The sequence below is a fragment of the Callospermophilus lateralis genome, chromosome 3 (assembly GCF_048772815.1).
Source record: "Callospermophilus lateralis isolate mCalLat2 chromosome 3, mCalLat2.hap1, whole genome shotgun sequence".
Classification (NCBI taxonomy): Eukaryota; Metazoa; Chordata; class Mammalia; order Rodentia; family Sciuridae; genus Callospermophilus; species Callospermophilus lateralis.
In genome coordinates, this window is record NC_135307.1 from 73,119,919 (window position 1) to 73,145,744 (window position 25,826).

At 33.1% G+C, this 25,826-nt stretch overlaps 1 protein-coding gene across 1 annotated transcript in view; it reads left to right on the forward strand.

Annotated features, from left to right (window-relative positions):
• The window catches only part of Exoc5 (exocyst complex component 5), a 71,434-nt gene that overhangs the window by 16,548 nt on the left and 29,060 nt on the right, over positions 1–25,826 (forward strand). The window contains exons 2-10 of the mRNA XM_076850444.2: positions 3,065–3,159; positions 4,216–4,363; positions 5,928–6,122; positions 18,762–18,826; positions 21,212–21,240; positions 21,955–22,064; positions 23,860–23,904; positions 23,996–24,136; positions 25,066–25,148. Of these exons, the coding sequence (XP_076706559.1) occupies positions 3,065–3,159; positions 4,216–4,363; positions 5,928–6,122; positions 18,762–18,826; positions 21,212–21,240; positions 21,955–22,064; positions 23,860–23,904; positions 23,996–24,136; positions 25,066–25,148 (911 nt within the window). The remainder of the gene's footprint in view (positions 1–3,064; positions 3,160–4,215; positions 4,364–5,927; positions 6,123–18,761; positions 18,827–21,211; positions 21,241–21,954; positions 22,065–23,859; positions 23,905–23,995; positions 24,137–25,065; positions 25,149–25,826) is intronic.

Below are 25,826 nucleotides of genomic sequence, written 5' to 3' on the forward strand. Positions count from 1 at the left end.
AGGAAGTTCCCCAATCATTTCTCCTCCAAACCTTCTTGCATTGTCTCACATGTGAGCTTTTGGGGGACACTTCACATCTAAACCGTAACAGATAGTTTTCCTATAATGAAATTCTTTTGAGATAACTGGATTAATATGACTATTCATTTTCAATTATTTGACAACTCTGAAAAAAGGCTTTTATAGTAAATTTTAAAAACCTTTTCTTAAAAATTTTGGTATCTTATATTGATTTCTGTTTTTTGGGGGGGTTGTTGCCTATTTTTCTACTGATTGATGATATGAATAGTCATAAAGGTAATATGGTTTTCTAACAGAATGTAACACTTTATCAGATGTCTGAAAAATTACTGGTTTGCATTATGGATTTCACATATGATTAATATTGATTAATGTTAAGTAGAAAATGTTAAAGGCAAAATCAGTAATGTGTATATGCCTTCATATGGCAGTTTCCATCATTTTAGCTTCACCACTTATTCTCACTGACCTAGCTTTCTAGGTGCAATTAGCTAATTATAGTTTACCAAATTTGCCATTTAATTTACCCAATAATACTAGAGCACGGTGATTTTTAAATCTTACCATATGTTTGCAACATACAGTGTGGGTTTTCTTGGTCAAGTATTTAACCTCTCAAAATCTCAGTTTCCTCATCATAAAGTGGGGATAAAATAAGACATTTCTTACAGGTCCTATTGAAAATAGTAAATGAGATAATGCTGGGTTACACCTCTGCCGCAGTCTGGCTGCAGCAAAATAACCAGGGGGTGACGAACAACTTGTGTACATTGATACAGCAGAAGTGGGAGCCCTTTATTGTAGGACAGGAGGGATACATATACACTACACACAGCTTATCTTAATTAACATAAACTAGATACAGCAGTCAACCAATAAGGAATCTCCACACTTAATGGCTCGCTGGCGTTACTTCACAAACCACTCCCTCTGGCAAAATGCCAGGTGCCATCTTGACTTGTTTACAGACTCTAACACACCACCAATACCATCATAGTGGGGGGAAAAGACAATGGATGTGAATGGTTATTCTTATATCATTCCTATCTTATTCTGATGGTTATTCTTATTCTAACTGAAGTTCATCTTCTTATTCCTTCTTATCACATCAAACTGGTGAACCATTCTCTCAAGTTCCAGTGTGATGATGGTAAGAACATGATTGTAATCTATTCATCTTAATTGTGATCCCCCTCAAGATTTTACCAGTGATCTAGTCTATGTTTACTTCTTAGTTCCTCTAATGAGTTGAACTGTCTTACTTTTTCCTTTTTCTCAATGCTCTAGAAAACTATTTGTTCCAAGTTTGTCTGGCTGATTTTTCTCATTACTTCATGTCTCAGTTTAAACATGGCTTCCTCAGAGTTTGCCTGTCGTAACACCTTTTCTGGCCAATCTTCTTTGGTCCTTCCCCATAGTCTCATTACCTCTGTTTCTCTTTTATATTCTGTTACAGCATCCAGCACTTTTCTAGCCATGATTTTTATCCTAGTTTCTTCTGTGTTACTTCTGTGATTGCTTGTTTAGTTGGCATTCCTACTTAGATCATTTCCATAGGGCTTTGTAGGGTATCCTGGCTATTGAATTCATATCTGTATTCTCAGTGCCCAGCATCTTGTGTTTAGTAAATGTTTGTGAAATTAATGAACAACTTGCTTCTACCCCCAATCTCCCTATTGAGCTAATAATTCACTTAGGGGTATTAATACTAAAGTTTATAAACATTTTATTTATCATTCATTATTTCATTCTTTATATTCCTTTCTCCAATTAGGCCATGAGTTAGTTTCCTCAGGGTACATTCTGTGTTTTATATATCTTTTTATTCTAAAGCCTGACAGAATGCTTGGCATAGGAAATTTTTTTGTTTAATGAATGCTTATCAGTGAAAATGTTTTTATTTAAAACATTTTATTTAAAACAATGAAATTTAAAGTACAATTTAAAAATGAAATATTTAGGGGTTAGAGTTGTGACTCAGTAGTAGAGTACTTGCATAGCATGCGTGAGGCACTAGGTTTGATCCTCAGCACCATATAAAAAGAAATAAATAAAAATAAAGCTATTGTGTCCATGTACAACCAAAAAAATATTTTAAAAATGAAAAATTTTATAGATACTATCTACTGCTACAAGTTTAAGTTATATGCTAAAGGGGAAACAATATATGATATTTTCATGAAAAAGGTAGTGTGAAAGTGTATAAGTTAATGTGGAAAAGTCTAAAAATTGTTGTCTGCTAATAATAAAAATTAGAGTGTTTACTTTTTGACTGTGCCTTCTGCTCTAATATTTTTTGCTAAAAATAATACATGTTTATTAAAATATTGAGTATTCTGCTTTTTCATCAGATATTGTGTTAGGATTTTTTTCTTATTTCATTAAATGTTATTTTACATGATTTTAATAGGAGTATAGTTTTTCTTCCAAGAGGTTTGCCAATAATGGCTTTGTTGAATATTTATGTAAACAGTTTTTTAGTATTACATATAATAATGTACAATGAACAACTTACCAAAGATTTTTTTCATATATGCTTTTCCCTTAGAATTTTAAAAGCAAACTTGCTTGTCATTCTTAGCACTGATAATATTACCAAATACTAATAGTCCTCCAAAAAGATTATACCTGTTGACATTTCTAATAATAATGAGAGTACTGATTTCAGTTCACCTTTTCCTGCATTGTATAATGTTAAAAGTGAGGTTTAAAAAAAGTGATGTTTGACCTTATTGATTATTAGTAAAGTTGCATATTTCATTTTTTGGCCTATAAAATTGCCTGTTTATGTCCTTTGCTTATCTTCTGTTGGGTTGTTCCAATTGATTGTTAATATTGCTCTAATATTTTAATTTTCATTAAGCAATTCTAATTGTTGAAGATTTTTCTTAATTAAAAGAACTTGGTGCATTTTTATAATATTGACAAATACTAATGCAATTCCATTTTAAGTTCTAACATAGTGAAGTCTTTTTTAGTATGTGTAAGTAATATTGTCATTTTCTATGAAACTTTATTAAAACATATTTATTTTATAAACCAGGAGCCTTTCGTGGCAGATGAGTATATTGAACGTCTTGTATGGAGAACCCCAGGCGGAGGTTCTAGAGGTGGACCTGAAGCTTTTGATCCTAAGAGGTGAAATAAAAAAGTGTTTTTCTTTTTTGCATAGCCTCAATCTAGTACTACAAATTTGTATTTAGAGAGAGATGACTCTTGGCATTCAGCACTTATATAAAAAGATATTAGTTAAAAGATGCCCCTACCATTGTTTGCTAAAAATAATACATTTTGACAAAGAATTTTTTTTTTGTTTTATTAATTTTTTTTTTTAAATTTTTATTGTTGGTTGTTCAAAACATTATTGACAAAGAATTTGTTATGCTGGTGGTGCATGTCTGTAATCCTAGCTCCTTGCGAGGCTGAGTCAAGAGGAATGCAAGTTCCAGGCCAGCCTGGGCAACTTAGTGAGATCCTATTTCAAAATAAAGATTAGAAAGAGGAGGGGGATATAACTCATTGGTAGAGTGTCTCTAGATTCAATCGGTAGTACCACCACTACCACCACAACAAAAAAATTGGCCTCCAAAAGATACATCAGAAATTGAAATTGTGTTTTTCAAACTTTTATGTTCCTTTTATTTTAGGGAAGTACTTTAACTCTCATAAGGGAAGGAATTTTATTGAGAATACAAATTTAATATTCTCTTTAATTTAGTAATAAATTAGAAAGGATTGTTTTATTTATAAATAAAAACATGATCAACATGTTCTTTTAAGTAAATTGGAGAAACAAAGTAACTGAACTCTGGAATGAATAATAGTATTGTGCAATTACCTTCTTGGATGATGTAAATAAGCTATAAAATTTGTTTCTGTTCTGAAAGCTTAATGGGGATCTGAGTAAGGTTTGCATTCACCTCATTGAAAAGTTAATAAAAACTGGCTATATTTTCAAATGTCTTGTTTTTTGGAAAGTTATGTGACCTAGATAAAGCAAAGAAGAAATTATGACATTGCAGGAAGACTCCATCTATAGATTGAAGAAATTCCTACCAAGATATGTTAAGAGAAAATTAACATGATCATTCCTGTCAAAAAACTCTAAAATTTTCCTTAAAATTATAAATGAATCAGTCATTTCCTCTTGATTGATAATAGTAGATTGATTCATGTTCTAATTTTCTCTATTAGATTATTAGAAGAATTTGTAAATCATATTCAAGAACTCCAGATAATGGATGAAAGGATTCAAAGGAAAGTAGAGAAATTAGAGCAGCAGTGTCAGAAGGAAGCAAAGGAGTTTGCCAAGAAGGTACAAGAACTCCAGAAAAGCAATCAGGTAAACATTTAGCTACACAGTGAATCATTTATATAGCCCCCAAATCTTTATTTCCTTTCAGCTCTAAGCTCTTAAACAAGTTAAGTTGAATTATAACAACTGTTGATGTTTCTCTCTACCTGTGTGGTCCCACTGGGTAAAATATTCATGAATTGTTATCATATACTCTTGACATTGGCCTGCTACTGAATGTTGGTTTGGGATCACGGTACTCCCTTTTCAAGATGGAGTGGTATACAGTTTAGTGTACTCCCTTGCTCTACCACATTGAGTTATCAACAGTTCTACTTTGGGCAGTTTAAAGACATTCATTGCACATAGTTTTCATCTGCCACAGGACAATCAGTGTACCCTGGGGAGAAGGGAATCAGCATTCTGGGAAGTAATTTACCTTTGCCTTAAAGTAATTGCTGTAGTCTTTCATGTTTTCAGAACTGAAAAGGACAATTTTACTATAGATATTAGTATCACTTTTTTAAATATTTAAAGTTAGGCGTTAAATATTTATTTATTTATTTTTGTTGGTGCTGGAGATTGAACCCAGGGCCTTCTGCATGCGAGGAAAGTGATCTACCAGCTGAACTATTCATTTGTAGGCTAACATTCAAGGGAAAAAAGCTTTAAACATTTACTGAGGACTTTCTCTGTATTAGATAACTATTCTAAGTATACTACATGTATTTATTTATTTAATCCTCAAAACCCAGCCCCTAAATATTTTATTTTTAACCAATATCTTTTACCCCTGACATATTTTTTAATCTTTTCAAGAGGGGTTTTTCAAACATCTGTTCCCTTTTGTACTCGGTTCTTTTTTTTTCAAAATCATTACTTGATAGCTTTATATGATATCAGGTGCTCTGTTAAACAGGATGAATAAGTGGATTTGCTTTTGTTAATTAACTAGTATATTTATAATAAATATGGTTATTATAATAGTAAAAGGGTAAAAGTTTGCAACATGGTTTAAAAAAACAAGGTTTTCAAATCATGTCATGATAATGAGTATGAATTGGTTTTGTAAACTTCATACTTTCTGTTATCTTTAGTTACATAAGTTAGAGAGTAGTGGTGAGATCGATAATTTAGTTTTTTTTTTAAAGAAGGGTTTGTATTAATTTTCTTTCTTTTTTTATTTTTATTTTTTAATATTTATTTTTTAGTTTTCGGCGGACACAACATCTTTCTTTGTATGTGGTGCTGAGGATCGAACCTGGGCCGCATGCATGCCAGGCGAGCACGCTACCGCTTGAGCCACATCCCCAGCCCGATAATTTAGTTTTTGTTGGCTTTATTTTTATAAATAAGTTCATAAATTGTAAATTATATTTATATAATCAATACATGATTTATATTATTTATTGTTAATTTAATTTTTCTTGGTTTTATTTTTATAAATAAAAATTTATTTATTTACCGTGGTGGGGATCAAACCTAGGACATTGCACTATCCAGGCAAATACTCTTATCATTATGCCATTAGCTGGTAGTTTAGTTTTGATATGTCTTAACTTATAAAGTGAGTTCTCTGATTGTATTTTATGCTTATGCACATTTTTCCTAGGTTGCCTTCCAACATTTCCAAGAACTAGATGAGCACATTAGCTATGTAGCAACCAAAGTGTGTCACCTTGGAGACCAGTTGGAGGGGGTAAACACGCCTAGACAACGGGCAGTGGAAGCTCAGAAATTGATGAAATATTTTAATGAGTTTCTAGATGGAGAATTGAAATCTGATGTTTTTACAAATTCTGAAAAGGTAAGCACTATCAGAGGATAAAAGCACATCACCACATTAGTTACAATGCTCTAATTATGAGCTAGAGTTAGTACTTCTTAGATTCATACTTCAAATCATTTTTTTTTAAATTTTTTAAATTTTTATTGTAGGTTGTTCAAAACATTACATAGTTCTTGATATATCATATTTCACACTTTGATTCAAGTGGGATATGAACTCCCATTTTTACCCCATATACAGATTGCAGAATCACATCAGTTGCACAACCATTGATCAAATCATTGAGTAGTTTGTTTTTATTATTCTGAAATATATATGTGTGTGTGTGTGTGTATTTTTTGTGGTGCTGAGGATTGAACCCAGAGCCCTGTGCATGCAAGGCAAGCACTTTACCAACTGAGCTGTATTCCCACGCTGATATTTATATTCTTAATTGGTTTGCTTGGATTTCGTTTGTGAAATTTTATGTGTTTAGAAAAGCTGAGGTAATTATGTTCATTAGTGTTTCCTTATCATATTTGACTTTACATAGTTATATGTCATTGGGTGGTGGTAGAGTGATCTGACCTAAATTGTTGATAAACTGAAATATCTTTTGTAAAAGAATTCAGAACTTCTAATTTTTATTGCTGGAATAAAGATCTCTTATAAAGAATAAAAGCAGTTTGGATCAAGGAGAATTGAAAAATCTGAATCGTATATATTATTCCCTTTTATAGCAATAATCATTTAATCCTAGTCTTAGAGTATCTGGTATTGGCTATTGTATAATCTTAAAAGAAGGTAATTTAGCTTGCTTTCTTTTCTTGAGGGGAAAAATTTGAAATGCATGAAAAATGGACATTTTTATAGATCATATATGCTCATTCATATTGAATACAATCTTTCTGACTTGTTCTACATTTACTCTGTGAAGTATCAGATAACATAATATTAAAAGCTAAGTATTATTGAAGCTAAGTATTATCACTTTGAATTAAGCAACACATTTTTTGTGTGTATAAGTTAGATTCTGTATGGTTATAGAATTTATAATTTTTAGAGATTTTTGAAAAATGGTTTTGAAGGTAGAAAAAATTTCTCAAAGAAAGATACTATTTTAAAGAATGACTTTTAAGAATTGTATTTGTGGTAGAATTTAACACTACTAAAATTAATGTCCAGAAAAATGTGATACTTAAGAATTTGAAAAATACTCGCAGAATCTTTTGTATTTATATGTGGTTTTTATTTATAAGAATATATGTAGAAATGGAACACCGGTGTGAGTTTTGGATAGTTTATGGAATATTTTACTTTTTGTTTTCCAATTATAAATATACATTTATCATATATTATGAAAGTGCTTGCTTGTAGAATATATTATCCAAATTCTGTTTACAGGCCAGGCATGGTGGCTCATTCTTGTAATCCCAGCAACTCTGGAGGCTGAGACAGGAGGATTGTGAGTTCAGAGCCAGCATCTGCAACAGCGAGGTGCTAAGCAATTCAGTGAGACCCTGTCTCTAAATAAAATACAAAATAGGGCTGGGGATGTGGCTCAGTGGTTGAGTTCAATCCCTGGTACCCCCACCAAATAACAATTCTGTTTACATATTAAAAATTGGATATAATTAAACCCTGGGTACTTTATATTACTTTGCATTAAATCTGATGGATGGTGTAGTGTAGTTATGCCCTGTTATATTCAAAATGCAGATAATCGGACCTACTGTGAGTTAGTGTATTTATTTGAATGTAGCTGAAGGTGGTCATTTAAAATCTAGAGAAAAGCACGTTTTTAGATTGATTTTATTTATTTTTAACATGATTTATATTATTTCTATGTTTATACTTTAAACTTTTTTACTTTAAATTTTTTAATTACCCTCAGGTAATTAGGTAATTCTTGATGTTACTGCTGTCTCTCAATTTTTCACATCCTAATTGAAAGAAAAATGTCTTTATATACTTGCTAGTTCATTCACTTAGTTACATAGACATCTGCAATATTGGAGGGGCAAACAGACTCACAGAATTTTTAAGTTTTTTTCTCATCTTTTATTTATTTATTTCAATTCATAGTTCACATATAGAGCACAATTTTTCTTGTCTCTGGTTGTAGAGTTACACCATTCATGTCTTCATACATATACTTGGGGTAATGATGTCTATTGAATTCCACCATCTTTCTTACCTCCCTGTCCACTCCCTTTCACTCCCTCCCCTTTACCCTATCTAAAGTTCCTTTATTTTTCCCTGCTACCCCTGCCCATCCCTATTATGGATCAGCATCCTCATATCAGAGAAAACATTTGGCATTTTTTTGGGGGGGGGATTGGCTTACTTCACTAGCATAATATTCTCCAACTTCATCTATTTACCTGCAAATGCCGTGATTTTATTTTTTAATGCTGAGTAATATTCCATTGTGTATATATACCACAGTTTCTTTATCCATTCATCTATTGAAGGGTATCTAGGTTGGTTCCACAATTTAGCTATTGTGAATTGTGCTGCTGTAAACGTTGATGTGGCTGTTACACTTTAGTTTGCTGTTTTTAAGTCCTTTGGGTATAAACTGAGGAGTGGGATGGCTGGGTCAAATGGTGGTTCCATTCCAAGTTTTCTAAGGAATCTCCATACTGCTATCCATATTTGTTGGATAATTTGCAGTCCCACCAGCAACATATGAGTGTGCCTTTCTACCCATATCATCGCCTACACTCTTTATTATTTGTCTTCTTAATAAAAGCTGCCATTCTTACTGGAGTGAAATGAAATCATAGGGTAGTTTTGACTTGCGTTTCTCTAATTACAAGAGATGTTGAACATTTTTTCATATATTTGTTGATTGATTGTATGTCATCTTCTGAGAAGTGTCTGTTCAGGTCCTTGGCCCATTTATTGATTGGGCTATCTATTTATTTTATTGATTGGATTATTTGTTTTTTTGGTGTTGGAATTTTTTTGTTCTTTATATATTCTAGAGATTAGTGCTCTATCTGATGTTCATGTAATAAAAATTTTCTCCCATTCTGTAGGCTCTTTATTTACCTCACTGATTGTTTCTTTTGCTGAGAAGAAGCTTTTTAGTTTGACTATCCCATTTATTGATTCTTGATTTTATTTCTTGCACTATAGGAGTCTTATTAAGGAAGTCGGGGCCTAATTCGACATGATGAAGATTTGGGCCTACTTTTTCTTATCTTAGGCTCATGGTCTCTGGTTTAATTCTTAGGTCCTTGATTCACTTTGAATTGAGTTTTGTGCATGGTGAGAGATCGGGGCTTAATTTCATTTTGTTGCATATGGATTTCCAGATTTCTCAGCACCATATTTTGAATAGGCTATCCAATATGTTTTTGGTGTCTTGTCTAATATGAGATAAGAGTATTTTTTAAAAGCTTTTTTTAGTTGTAGTTGGACACAATATCTTTATTTTTATGTGGTGCTGAGGATCGAACCCAGTGCCTCACAAATGCAAGGCAGGCACTTTACCAATGAGCTACAGCCTTAGCCCAAGATAAGTGTAAGTTTGTCTCTGTGTCCTCTATTCTGTACCATTGGTCTACAAGTTGATTTTGGTGCTAATACCATGCCATTTTTGTTACAGCTGATGATTGGCTCACAGCAGCCCCAGCAACATCTAGCAACATCTAGCTGATTGGCTCCTCTGCGGTGATGCTCATTGGGCTGTTTCCCTGCCCTCTCAGACCACGGAGCTGCTCATTGGGGGACTTTTTGGCTCCGCCCATGCGACCCAGCCAATCGGCCTCAAGAGCAGGAGGATTGTGGGAGTAGGAGGTTGTGGGGGTGTGTGGCTTGTGGGAAACAAAAAAGTTGCTGGGGCTGCTGTGAGCCAATCATCAGCTGGTAGTCTGAAAGGGCAGGGAAACAGCTCAATGAGCATCTCCACAGAGGAGCCAATCAGCTAGGTGTTGCTGGGGCCGCTGTGAGCCAATCATCAGCTGGCAGTCTGAAAGTTTGCTGGAGCCCCTTCGGCTGTGGCTCTCAACATCTCCCCCTCTCTGTTTAAACAACAAGCATGTGGCTTAGAGACCGTGCCTGCCTTAGGTTGTCCAATAGTACATATGGTCCTTACCCGTTATCGGATGAGCTGACCTCAAGGCGTCAGCCTCCTGTCTTAGGTTGGTACCATAGTAATTGGATCTTTCCCGTCACTGATTACCGGTCCAGTATACAGCCACACCTGTGTAGAGGTCTTCGTACCAGCGGGGGGGGTGAGGTTCTTTGCCTCACCTCTGTTGGCCCCCTAATTTTAGCTGAACGATCATGACAAGCAGAAGGGAGAAAGATACACCAAGCCAATTGACGGCTCCTTTTGGAAAAATTGTACCACTGATGACATCATCAGCAAAAATACCCCAACACTACCACAAGTCGCTGTACTAACAGATAGTTCACAATGCATATAGGTGAGTTCACAATGCATACAAGTGATCCAGGTAAGTTCTGTAAGCAGTTCAGTGATGGCTATTGCAGAAGCTGTAGATTGGTTTTATCTTTGTCTTCATGCACTGGGATGAAGATAGGAATTCTGGCAATAATGGCTAAAGAAAAAATTATGTAACATTCCAGAAGGCACTAAAAGAAAACAATTTTCTTAACAATTTACATTATCTTTAAGAGAATTATTAAATATAAAGAAAAGGAAAGGTGAAAGTAAACAAACAGATCTGTTAACCTCCTTTTTTGTTCATATTTTAAAACAATCCTCAACAGCTGTTTACCCAATTTAAATTAAATAATTTAAATCAAGTGAATAAAAAAAAATTATTTGGATCCATTTTTTCATGAGCGCTCATCATATATGACATATGGACATACGTACATTCAAACACAAAACACAAGTGTGCACACATAATACATACGACACATAACATAATAGTAAAGGCCTTATAACTTTTTACAGGTGAAATCTCCATTGCAATGTTTAAAAACTCTATAGTCAAAAAATAGAACTGATCAGCAAAACATTAACCTAGGTCTGTATGAGCTCAAAAAACAAAATATGGGAAAGGGCAATAATAAAATAGATATTGAAAAAAGCATTCTGGTTCTGTCGCAGATGTAAGAATAACCAAACTGGAGTTCTGGATATCACATCTTCTTTTTGGTCTGTAGAAATCGCTTTAGTTAATCTGTCTGGAATCCAAATCAGCTGCTGTTCTCCCTGTGGAAACACATAAACAGACCCCCAACTCCAGGAAATCACTGGGTCAGGACCTTAGTTAATCTCTCTGGAATCCAAATTGGCTGCTGTTCTCCCTGTGGAAACACACAAACAGACCCCCGACTCCAGACAATTACTGGGTCAGGACCTTTCCATTGTCCTGTTAGAATATCCTTCCAAAGTACCTTGGGCTTGTGTACATTTTTTGGACACATATGCCTTTCCCCAGCACTAAGCCCTGATGAATCCAAATTTAAAAAGTTTAGAGTAAAAAGGGTTATTTTAAGTTTATCTTTGGGGAATATATACCCTTTTCCAATTCCTTCTTTTTGCTTTAATAAGTACATTTTAATAGTTTGATGAGTTCTTTCAACTATGCCTTGTCCCTGTGGATTGTATGGGATTCCTGTTATATGAGTAATGCCAAATGATGAGCAAAATTGTTTAAAAGAGGTAGAAGTATAACCAGGGGCATTATCTGTTTTTAACTGTTTTGGAACGCCCACAGTGGCAAAATTTTGTAAGCAATGAGCTATAACATCTTTAGTTTTTTCTCCGGCATGAAGGGAGCCCATCAAAAATCCAGAAGAAGTATCAACTGTAACATGCAAGTATTTTAATTTTCCAAATTCTGGCAAGTGTGTGACGTCCATCTGCCAAATATGGTTAGGTATCAATCCTTTAGGATTGACTCCAGGATTAACTTGTGGTAAAAAGGTCACACAATTTTGACATTGTTTTATTATTTGTCTAGCTTGTTCCTTAGTTATTTTAAAACGCTTTTGTAAAGTATTAGCATTGACATGGAACTTTTTATGAAAATTTATAGCTTCTTCTAGTGTAGAGAAAATATGTATGTCATGTGTAGTTTTATCTGCTAAATCATTGCCCAAACTAAGGGCTCCAGGCAATCCTGTATGTGCCCTGATATGTCCTATAAAGAATGGATCTTTTCTGTCCCAGATTAGACTTTGTATAGTGGAAAGCAAAAAGAAAACAGTAGAGGAAGGGGAAATCCTACCAGCATCTTCAAGGGATACTATAGCATTAACTATATACTGACTATCGGAAAATAAATTAAATACAGAATTTTTAAACATCACAAAAGCCTGTAATACTGCCTTAAGCTCTACCTTTTGAGCTGATTGTTTGGGTACTAAAAATGTAAAAGTTTGATCAGGTGTAACTATTGCTGCTGTACCATTATTTGATCCATCAGTGAATATATTTGGAGCATTCCCGATAGGTGTTTTTCTTGTCATTTTTGGAAAAATTACAGGATGCGATGACCAAAAAGACAATAAAGGATTAGATGGTAAGTGGTTATCAAATGAAACATTAGATTTGCACATGATTATTGCCCAAGTATTTAACTCATTAGCTAACTCATCAATTTGATTCATAGTATATGGAGTAATAATTTTATTGGGAGAAATTCCAAACACTCCCTTTGCTGCTTTTATTCCTTTGAGTATTAATTGTCCTACAGCCTCAGGATACCTAGTAAGAATAGTGTTAGGAGAATAAGATAAATGTATCCATAATAATGGACCTTCTTGCCAAAATACTCCTGTAGGAATATTTTTTGTTGGTAGTACAATAAATAATAAAGGCAAACTTATATCAATTCTATCCAAATGCATATTTTCCATATATGTTTCAATGATTTTTAATGCCTTTCTTGCTTCTGGCGTTAACATTCGGGGTGAATTTGGATCTGATGGACCTTTTAGGATATCAAATAAAGGTCCCAACTCTCCTGTTGGTATGCCTAGATAAGGCCTTATCCAATTTATGTCTCCTAATAACTTTTGAAAGTCATTAAGTGATTTGAGTTGATCTACTCGTATTTCAATTTTTGGTGGACGGACCATGGTTGTGGATAATAGAACTCCTAAATAATTAATTGGAAAATTTAGTTGTACTTTATCTATTGCTATCTCTAGATTATAATTTTTTAATAAGTTTGTAAGTGTGGCATAACATTCTAGCAATGTGTTTTTAGCTTTGTGTGCTAATAATACATCATCCATATAGTGAAATATTTGTAGTTCAGGATTTTGATTTCTAAGTGGCTGGATTGCTTTGTTAACATAAATTTGACACATAGTTGGGCTGTTAGCCATGCCTTGAGGGAGTACTTTCCATTCATATCTCTGATCAGGACCTTCATGATTCAGTGCAGGGATAGTAAATGCAAAATGTGGACTATCCTTAGGATGAATTGGAATTGAAAAAAAACAATCTTTAATATCTATAACTAAAACATACCAAGTTTTTGGCAAAGCAGACAATTGAATCCCCGATTGAGCAGGTCCCATAATAACCATCTCATTATTAATGGCTCTTAAATCTTGCAATAATCTTCATTTACCAGATTTCTTTTTGATGACAAAAATGGGAGTATTATGGGGTGTTTATTTGTTGGCTTTTTCTTTTAAGGAGTAAACTCCATGTAATGAACAGCCTTCATAGTGTTCCAGAGTTTTCGATGTTGTATAAGTGTTCTCAATTACCTCTAAGAAATTTTTAGTCTCCTCTTTGATGTCTTTTGCAACCCATTGTTTACTCAGTAACATATTATTTAGTCTCCAGGTGTTGGAGTTGCTTCTATTTTTTATTTTGTCATTGACTTCTGATTTTATTCAATTATGATCTGATAGAATTCAGGGTAGTAGCTTTGGTTTTTTTTTTTTTTTTTTTTTTTGTATTTGCTAAGAGTTGCTTTATACTATAACATATGGTCTATTTTAGAGAAGTATCCAAGTGCTGATGAGAAGAAAAATGTATTTTGATGGATGAAATATTGTATATGTGTCTGTTAAGTCTAAGTCATTGATTGTATTATTGAGTTCTGTAGTTTCTTTGTTTAGCTTTTGTTTGGCAGATCTATCCAGGGATGAAGAGGTGTGTTAAAGTCACCCAGAATTATTGTGTTGAGGTCTATTTGACCCTTGAACATAAGAAGAGTTTCTTTGATGAATGTAGATGCTCCATTGTTTGGGGTACATATATTTATAATTGTTATGCCTTGTTGATGTATGGTTCCCTTAAGCATTACGAAAAGTCCATCTTTATTGCTTTTGATTAACTGAGAATGGAACAATTGCTTGTTTCTGCAGTCCATGTGAGTGGTATGTTTTTTTCCCAGTCTTTCACCTTCAGCCTGTGGATGTCTTTTTCTATGAGATGAGTGTCTTGGAGGCAGCATATTGTTGAGTCTTTTTTAAAAATCCAATCTATGTCTTTTAATTGCTGAGTTTAGGCCATTGACATTTAGGTTTATATGTGGTGCTGAGAATCGAACCCAGTGCCTCAAACATTCTAGGCAAGAGCTCTGCCACTGAGCACAACCCCCATATTTGTTTATTTTTGGTATTTAACTTCACTTGGTTTCTCCTTTGATTTATTTCCTTTAGTGTAATACCTCTCCTTGCTGATTTTCATTGTTATTTTCATTTCCTCCTCATAGAATATTTTGCTAAGGATGTTCTATAGTGAAGGCTTTCTAGTTGTAAATTCTTTTAACTTTTGTTCATCATGGAAGGTTTTTATTTTGTCATCAAATCTAAAGATTAATTTTGCTGGATGTAAGATTCTTGGTTCGCATCCATTTTTCTTCAAAGCTTAGTATATGTTGTTCCAGGATCTTCTACTTTCAGGGTCTGAGTTGAAAAATCTTATTTGGTTTCTACCTATTTGGTTTCTACCTATATGTAATCTGATTATTTTCTCTTGTGGCTTTTTAAATTCTGTCCTTTTCTGTATGCTAGGCATGTTCATTATAATGTGCCTTGGTGTGAATCTGTTGTGATTTTGTATATTTGGTTTCCTGTAAGCCTTTTATTTGATTTTCCAATTCATTCTTTGTATTTGGAAAATTTTCTGATATTATTTCATTGAATAGATTGTTCATTCATTTGGTTTGGAATTCTATGCCTTCCTCTAGCCCAAATTCTGAAATTATCTCATAATTCTTTAATGTTCTACTCATGGTTTCTTACCATCTCCACTGTGTGTTCAACATTCTTTTCAAGATTATGTGTTTTGTCTTCATTTTCTGAGATCCTGTCTTCCAAATGATCTAATCTGTTGGTGATGCTTTCTGTTGAGTTTTTAATTTGGTTTATTGTTCCTTTCATTTCAAGGATTTGTTTTTTTGTTTTTTTTTTTATCCAGAATCTCTGTCTCCTTACTGAAGTAATTTTTGCTTCCTGTATTTGCTTCTGTAGCTCTTTATCAAAATGATCTTTTACTGCCTGTATTTGCTCTCTTGTATCATCCTTTAATTCACAGAACTTTTTAATTATGTGCATCCTGAACTCCATTTCTCTGTCATTTCTTCTGTTTTGGTGGCCAAGGATTCTAATAATGTAATATCTTGGTTTGGTGGGGGCACTTTCTTCCCTTGTTTTTTCATGTTGTTCGTGTGTGTTCTCTTCTAGGACTGGGGATCCAAAGCATTACAGTTTTTACCTTATAGGCTAACAGTGTCCCTGCAGGTTTCTAGGACCTCTCCTTTAATGGGGAGAATAATATAAACAGATCCCAATACAAACAATATACAGCCTTAAATCAAATAGCTGCTATTAATATGTTTATGATTTTGTTACAATATACAGAAATAGTAAGTTGAATTATCATCTATATTATAAACAGTAGGTTTGAAAAAGGGCCTACAGTTTCTGATGTTGGACAAAGAACTGGGGGTGAGGTGTCAGATGAGATGCTGGGGGTAGGAGGTGAGGATATAGTTATCAAATCTTAGAAAGTGTGCAAGAGGAATCTAAGGAGGTTGGTTAGTAGCAGGAGAAGAGACAGAATGTGATGTCTTTGGTAGACAAGTAAGTGGGAAGACAGTAGAGTGCAAAAAACAAAGAAACTTAAATATTAAGAAAAATAAAAATGTAAAAATAGGAGGTAAAAGAATATACAATATCACTGTAATGTACTATTCAGATATCCCAGTCCTCAGTAGCCTAATTCATGAAAAGTATTTGGTGTCACAAATGTTGGGGATGTGAAAAGAGAGGAAAAAAGTTTCGAAGATAGATACAAAGATTGTTTTTGTTGGAGATCAGTATCTTTCCAGCTTCTCTTCTCATCTAATAGGGTTGTCTGTGTTTGCTTGTATCTCTACCCTCAGGATGGTAGAAGATTACTAGGGTGGGAGTGTTGGTGTCAGGAGCCTAGCTCCTGGAGGTAGGGTATACCACTTATCGGACCCAGAATCTCCTTTGGAGAATTGTTTTATATTGGGCAGTTCAGGACCTGGTTTTGCTACCCAGTTTTGCAAGCTACCGAATGGCCACTAGCTGCAGGAACTGTGCCGGGCTAGCGGTACAATTTTGGGGTACCTTGATATTGTTTCTAAGCTCCAGCCCGTGTTCCAAGCTGGGGGTTGCCCCAATTAAAGATGGCAAGAATGGTGTCCCAAGATGTAGGCAGCTGCTTTTAGCAATGGGGTGTTGGGTCTGGTGGAGTGGGGCCAGTTGGTGGCATTGAGAGGCGTGTTCAGAGATACAGCTTTGTGGCATGCAGTCTTGTGGCTGGTGGCTGTCACCAGACCCAGTGCAGTGTCCCCAGGTGCAGGCTACTTCATGTAGGGGACTGTGGCAGTGGTTGCAGTGCCCCAAGATGAAGGCCATTGGGGAAGTCCTACATTGGTAGATGGGGGGTCCACACGGGAATGGCAACTGGATCCTGTAGGTGGGTTGCAGCCAGGTGTCCTGCATGGGTGCTAATGCTGATGGTCCTGCTCGGGCACTTGGAGGACCTGCTTGGACCAGTAGCCAGGAGTCCTGCACTGACACTCCCCCTTTTTCTTTTAACTTCTTTGTTTCTTATTTTCTTATACTTTATAAATCTTTAAAAAGAAAAAAAAAACCAAAACAACAATAAAAATGTAAAAGTTAAAAAGCACTTTTTTATATTTACCCTTGTCCTTACATGCATGTCGCTCATTTATCTTAGAATTGTAGCTTATTGTTGTTCAGTAGACAATGCTTGATGACTCTGATTATCTTTAAAACTGAGTAGTCTCTCAGTTCACTCTATAATCAATAAGACGTAAGTATATTATTAGATAGTGGTTTTGACACCTTTTGCATATTTAAACTATAATACATTACAATTTTAAGGATTACTTATGCTCTAATTTTAATAAAATAATTAGCTTTGAGAATTCAGTAAAACCAAGCACTCTTTCTATTACATACTACATTAAGCGAAGTTTGCAAACAGCATGCTTATGTCTCTTAAAAGAACAAATACTAAGTCCTGATGGAAACAGAGCTTGCTGTTTACCAGCTATTTTGTTTCTGAAGGGATACTGGAAAGGAGAAAATAATAGACTGCTACTGCAACTAAATGGCATGGTGAGGCGTGATACTGTAGTAATACCTGTACCTATGTTCAGCAGGGTAGAGTGAGTGGTGGCTGAAAATGACAGTGACCTGCTGAATAGTAGAGGAGAGCTATTGAAGCAGAAATCCTATATTCACTATCATTTGGAGTAACAAGTAGAAACAAGCCCTGTTGTTATCCATAGTAGTTTGCTAGTCTTCACATAAATACTTAGAAAAATTTATACTAATGTTTTTAGCTCTTCCTTCATGTTTTTTTGTCTCTCTCTTTTAATGTATGGGAAAGTGAATTATCACAAAGCAGTTATTAAAGTTATGCCAGGTTAAAAATTAGTAGTATTTTGAAATTTAAAGAAAAAGTGAACATGATATAACTCCCCTTTACAATGTTGTATAAATTAACACAGAATCTGCATTTGAGGCCCTTGCCTAAGTGCCTTCATTTTACAACTTGACAAACTATACATGTTTCTATGTTTCATTCAGGTGACTTTATGTTAAACTTTTATCTTTGCTTTTAGAACAAGTGTTATAAATTTATATGCTTACTAAATGACAGGAATTTTTGTTACTGTTTTATTCATTTAGAGTAAAGTATGTATATGAAGCAATATGTTCTGAATCATTTTTTAAATCTTTATCCTTTTTGGGTGTATAAACTTAGAGGATATTTACACTTTGCTTTCAGCAAGCAATGATTTTAACTTCTTTATAGTAAACTTGGACAACAGATTTCGTTAGGAAGGTGTTATGGCATCAAGAAAAAAAATACATACAATATATATCAAAATTTTAGTACCAGAAAGACAAATCTTTGGGTTTTGGCTCATTGTGGTGATACCCCAAATGTATTCTTGTTGGTCACAAAATTTTATTTGTTGTGTGTTTTTAAAGAAAATTATTTGAGGGAGGGGATTTGAACATATATAGGAAGATAATACTATTTCCAAATATATTGATGTGTTTATATCATGAGTTATTATTTTTTTCCATATTTTTATTGGTATATTTTAGTTGTAACTAATGGTGAGATTTGTTGTTACATGTTTGTACATGCACACAATATAACAGTATTGCTTGGGTTTTAAAATTATTGCTTCTATTTATTTTTAATAGATAAAGGAGGCAGCAGACATCATTCAGAAGTTGCACCTAATCGCCCAGGAGTTACCTTTTGATAGGCAAGTTTATTTCTCAAGAACTAATTTGGAAATGTGTAATTTATAGAAAAAATTGGAAGTTTTGTCCCTGGATGATTTTCTTTGCCCACTAAGTCAACAAGACTATTTTGCATGTTTCCTTCAGACAAGATATGGTATAGAATAGTTCATTGAAAAAATAGTGTACTTTAATATCTAAATTTAATTGTATACTTTCAATCCCTTGTCTTTTAAAAAAATATTGATGGAGATTTTTGAAGTTGACTGAAGTAAAATTTTGAGTTTCCCTATCTTGGATTTTGAGAACCAGGGTGATAAGAGACAAGAGTTCAACCATAAGGCTACTCAGTTGCTTTTTTCTAATTCTAGAAGAAAGATCTTAAGTTTTTTGGGGTCTTGGGCACCTTTGAAATGCTAGTAAAAGATATAGAGTTTCTTTAAAAAATTAAGATATACACAGATTATCATATATAATTTTAGGGTATTTAAACTCTTTACCCATAAAATTCTTCCAAGAGACTTTGGGTTCTGAACCTTGTTTTATTTATTTATTTATTTATTTATTTTAAACATCAGAAATTTATTCGTTGCTCAAAACATTGCATTGATCTTGACATATCATATATCACACATTTGATTCAAATGGGGTATGACTTCTTATTTTAAATACAAATCCCAGGGTCATCACTAACTTAAATTTCATCCTAAAATAAAATGCCCTCTGAGAAGGAATTTTTTTTTCATGATTTTCATTAGTCCGTGAAATATCTAATTTTTTAATAAAATGTGGTAATAATAGTTCCTCCATGTGACTGAAAGAAATACAATTTTGTTTAATAGATAATATATCTGTTATTCTTTTGTTGATACTTGAAGGTTTTAGGTACAGATAGAATATAGGTATATTGCTGTGCTTAAAATATGACCATTATGTTCCAGCCATAGTGAATCCCACTCATGCATTCATTTTATTCTCAACTTTGTATCATCATAAAAGATAAACAGTAATAATTTTTTAAATAATCCACCAAAACTTCTATAACTTTATCCCATTTCAGAGTTGGACCATTTACTTAAATGGGTAACATGTTTAGCTCAAAACAGGTACAATATAATAGTTAGCTATAGCCCTCATTCCTCTCCCTTTATTGTATTTTTTCCTTCCAGAACACATTTGCATTGTCATTGTCTCCAACTCTCAAGTTTATACTCCTCTTATAGTTTGTTTTGTATTGTTTCAGTGCTGGGGATACAATCCAGGGCCTCACACATGCTAAGCAAGCCCTCCATTACTGAGCTATATACCAACTTTCTCTTACAGTTTTCTTTTAACCTCTCTAAGAAGCCTTAGAGGCTTAATCAGACTTATTTTTTTCCACACACATCAATACAGCCTTATATGTGTTTTGTCAACTACCATGACTTGGTTTTATCTTTTTTTTTTTTTTTTTTAATAACTATCTAAACTTTTCTTTCTTTCTCCGTCTGTCTTTGGCATCTCTTTTGCCAGTCATTCTTTTTTTTTCTTCAAATAATTGCATAGAGTCTCAACGTCAGTTTTCTGTGCTAGATAATCTCTTAAGAGATTTAGAGATTCTAGTGAATGGTATTTTAGTTTTTGAATTTGTAAAGATGGAATGGTTGTTCTCCTAGACACATTGCTGGATTCTTCATAAAGCTCTTTTTATTTTTTTTAGTTTTAAAATAATTGTGTGTGTGTGTGTGTGTGTGTGTGTGTGTGTGAGAGAGAGAGAGAGAGAGAGTGAGTGTGTGTGTGTGTGTGTGTGTGTGTGTGTGTGTGTGTGTGAGATGCTGGGGATTGAACCCAGGGCCTTGTGCATGCCAGGCAAGCACTCTACCAATTGAGCTGTATCTGCAGTCTTATATTAGTCATCTTTAGTGTATATTGATTTTTATATAATTTATCCTTAATATATCATTTTATCATTGTGTTTTCTTTTACATAAGAATTTAAAACTTTATTTTAAAAATCCCAATAGGGAGCAGATTATTGTAATTATTATTACAATCAATATTATAATCTAGTGACTTTAAAATGCCATTGAATGTGAATAGGAACAATAACTTGTTTTTCGACTGGCTGGGTTAGTGCCTCTTGATTTTCAGTATGAGTTTCCTAAATGATAATTACATACCCCATCTGAATTTCCTACATTCAGTTTTGTTACCAGGAGTGCTTTCTGTCATTATTCTGTCTACCCTCTGGCTTTATCTTTTTATTTTTTATAATAACCTTTGTTCATAATTGTTTTATATTTTCAGAAACTTGAAAAGATTATACAGAAGGTTCCCATGTACCCCTGCATTCATTTCCCCCTTTTTTTAACATATTAGCATGGTATGTTTATCACAACTAATGAATCATCATTGTTTTTTATCTTTCAGATTTTCAGAAGTAAAATCAAAAATTGCAAGTAAGTGGAATCTATTAAATTAACTTTTTTTGGAGTAAAGACAATAACTATTGTATAAAAGAAAATAGAAAAAGGGGAGAGGTGAAACATACCATTCTCTTACCCCATCCCTGGGTATTCTTCAAGAATACTGAGTGGATATACGAGCAGCATAAGACTTCCCCCTTCCCAATTATTTTATATATAATTTTATATAATTTATGTATAGATTTTATATATAATTTATATATACACACATACATATATATATACAGTTACATGCACACACATTTTTTTTAAATAGTTGGTGGCTTTTAGGCCTTGCATTTTTAGTTTAACAGTATATTTTGGAGATTGTGTTCATACACATATCTGTGAATATAGCTCTTTTTTCTTTTTAACACTGATACGATGAGTATTGCAATAACTGTTCATCTCCTTACCTTAATAGTTTGATTTTTGCCAATGGTTTAGACTAGGTCATTCTAGGTTTCTGGAAAAAAATCAGTTTATTTTCAGGTTCCATTTATAATAACCTGGCTACCTGTTTGTTACGCCAGTTCATTGAAAGTTCAGAGACCTACCTGTATTTTCAAACGTCATGTTGTTTTTGTAATTCTTCCAAAAAGAAGGCAGATCCATAGACATTATATTTGTAAATAATTTAGATGCTTGACATAATTTTGATACTTTGAGAGCCTCAGGATAACCAGATGACTTTATTTTTATTTTTAGGTAAATATCATGATTTAGAATGCCAACTAATTCAGGAGTTTACCAGTGCCCAAAGAAGAGGTGAAATCTCCAGAATGAGGGAAGTAGCAGCAGTTTTACTTCATTTTAAGGTAAATATTAAAAATTTAAAATGTAGATCAGTCTTAAAGGTTTTGAAGAGTTTATAAAATCAGTGTTATTATTTCTGATGTTCCCCTATTAGTTGTATAAATAAATTACATCAAAATGTAAAAAAGTAATAATTTTCATTAATTTGTATGTTTTATATATTTCTCTATAAAAATGTTAAACATTAAAATTTAATATTTCAATAAGGATTTTATATTTAGTAATATTAATACATCAAGTTTTCATATAGTTTGATAAAGAATATCTTATAGTTTACCTTCTTGTTTTTTAATAAATCCTTTTCAATCAAACATGTTAAGAAATTAATTCAAAAGCAAGAAAATATGACCATGAATATGTAATGGAATGTAGGAAACAAAGAGTAGATGACATATTACATAGAAAAAGAAATCCACCTACCGAGGTTTTAGTGTTAATATAAAGAAATGTTTTATGTAGTTGTCTTTCTGGAATTTGAATTGGAGAGAGAGCATGAGACTGTATCTCTGCAAAAAGGTGCTTAAATAATAGTTTTTCCTTCATTTTGTTTCTTCATTGCATCAGATGTTAAAAATATAACCTATCTGTTGGGCTTTTCATTTTTGTAATATCTAAATGAGTACTGAGAGTGGCTTTTTTGTTGTTGTTGTTTTGTGGGGAAGGATCTTGTGGAGAGTAAACTCAAGGGCACTTTACCACTGAGGTACATCTCAGTTCTTTTTATTTTGAGACAAATTCTCTTGCTAAATTGCTGAATCTGGCTTTGAATTTGCAATCTTCCTACTTCAGCCTTCCAAGTCACTGGGATTATAGGCATGCATTACTGTGCCTGACTTGAGAATGACTTTTAAGACAATAGAATACTTTATATTGATTACCTTACTTTTTCTACCATATGATTTATTACCTTACTTGTTTTAATGTATAATTTATTAATAGGCAAAAATCTCATTGTGTTGATTTGTTTTAAACACATTTTATTGTGGTAGGTTAAGTTTTTAAAATACACTTTTATTTAATATGGAAGCATACCCATATTAAGTTACTTTGATTTCCAGACCGATGGCTTATGGCCATATCTGATGCTTGCAAGGGAAAGGAAAAGATTTGAATCCAGGAGAGGAAAGAAGATATCTTTAATATTAGATTTTGTACTAGAATTCTGCAAGCAGCATTCTTAGTACTTTACTTAACTTGGGGAACTGGATATTATGCTTTATTCTAATGTACTAAGATAGAAGAGTATACACATATATGTATATACACACATACTTTCTTTCAAGTACTTGAGTGTGTGTGTGTGTGTGTGTGTGTGCGCACGCGCATGTGTGTGCATATGTGTGAATACATGTGTATTGGAGTTGAAAGAGATGGCTAGATGGTCATAAGGCAAAAATTACCAGGCTGGGAATGTGGCTCAGTGGTAGAGTGCTTGCCTAGCATGTGTGAGGCCTTGGTTTCAATCCCTAGTACTGCCAAAATGTGTGTGTGTGTGTGTGTGTGTGTGTGTGTGTGTGTGATTGAAAAGAACTTAGCTTACCTCAGCTTTCTTCTTTCATCTAAAGTCCAAAAAAGTTTTATAATAGCTGTTCAGCTTCATCATAGTAAGGGGTAAGCATACCCATATTAAGTTACTTTGATTGAAACACACCCATTTACAGTTACTTTGATTGAATTCCAACAACTGTTAGCCATTTGCTAGGACATAAAACATAACTTTATTACTATAACACTTCTTTTATTGAAATTATTGTAATGGAACCCAAACAATGTTAACAATGTATTTCTTCTTTGTAGGGCTATTCCCACTGTGTTGATGTTTATATAAAGCAGTGCCAGGAGGTAACATAACAATATACTTTATTGAATTTTATTTTATGCTCATTTGTATTTTAAAACCATTAAAAATATTATGTTAAATGCTTCTATTTAGGGTGCCTACTTGAGAAATGATATATTTGAAGATGCAGCGATACTTTGTCAACGAGTAAACAAGCAAGTTGGAGATATTTTTAGTAATCCAGAAACAGTACTGGCTAAACTTATTCAAAATGTATTTGAAATCAAACTACAGGTAATTTTAAAATCGTAACAAATAAAATAATTCTTAAGAAACTATGTGATTTTTTTTAATATTTTTGAAATTTCATTTTTAATTTAGTTTACTTATATGATGACCTTAGAAATAGTAATCTATTTACTTAAGGGGAAAGGAATGTCAGTATTATGCTTTTTAAAAAATGGTTTGTTATTCATGAAGGAAAAGATGATGATCAATTAGTATTATCACAGCATGTTCTTCAAATTTGTTACAGCAATAGTAGTAGTAATATAATGCATTAAGGTAGCTTAATGTTTTGTTTTGATTTGGGTTTTGGTGTTCACCACAACTAATAATAACAAGTATAGTCTATAGATTTTTTTTATGATGTGGTAATATCATAAAAAGGAAAAACAGAAACTTAATTTATAATCTTTACTCTTCATAACATTATACTTTCAGATATTTTCTAAACTATGTTTACCTCTGTATTAAGCATTGTTCAATAGTGTTTGTTTTTTAACTATACCTTTGTAGCCTTTAAAGTTGCTAACATGTGTTGTGGTTCTCTAGAAGTAAGAGTATAAAGTGCAACATTTCCCACATTTACTGACCAAAGAATCTGATTTTAGACAAATGCTTATTAATTTCTCAAAGGACATTATTGTTTGTTAGACCAGTTTGAGAAGCTGTTCAAGAATTGACTCTAATGGTGTTTCAAAAAGGTATTCTAAATTCTTAATACTTATTCCCGAGATTTATATAGATTGTTTATAGGCAAATATATGAAACAGTAAAATTTAGAAACCTGCTTTAAATTTTTTTTTATGATTTGGTCTATTTCTATGCACTGCCTTGTTGATTAGACTTAAGTCAGAACTTAAAACTAATTTTAGAGGAAAAATATTTTGAGAATTTATGATTTAATGATTGTTTAATAGAATGTTAACTTTCTTTTTTAGAGTTTTGTGAAAGATCAGTTAGAAGAATGTAGGAAATCAGATGCAGAGCAATATCTCAAAAGTCTCTATGATCTGTATACAAGGTACTTTTTTATTTATTAAAAAATAATATTCAACTTTATTTTTTTAATGGAAAAAGGGGAAATATTCAGTATTTTTTAATAATAGCCTACCAGATAGCAGTATACAGTATTAAATACTTGGCTGTGTGGACTAGACTTGTGCAAGAGCAGCATTCGTATTACTTTGAGGAATTAGATGTTCTGCTTTATCCTGATGTACTAAGAACCATAAAACCTTCTGTTTTTAAACTAATCCTAAAGGATTTCGCTTCTGATTTTAATTGTAAACGATTTCACTTCTTAACTTTTTTCTCTAAGAATTAGTATAATTACATTTATCTGCAGTTAAACTTTACAATAGGAAGTGACATATTCTTAACAAATGATAATTTCAGCCTCAAGTCTGATGTGAGAGTTTGTCTTGTGCTTTTGTGATGGTAGTATTGCTCTTAAAGACATTATTTCAGAAGCTTTATTTTCCTTGACTTTTCCCAACTCTGTTGCCATCCTTTAGTCTCTTTATTTAAGGAGGTTTTTAAAAGTTACCATAACAACAAATTTCATCTCAAAAATACTGTCTTCAACAATAGGAAATGAAAAATGAGAGGAAAATTAAATGGACATAAACAAAACTGGGTAAACAGAGAGAGTAGACGTCCCAGTATTTTGTTTTGGGTACCTTGTGATGAATGACATTAA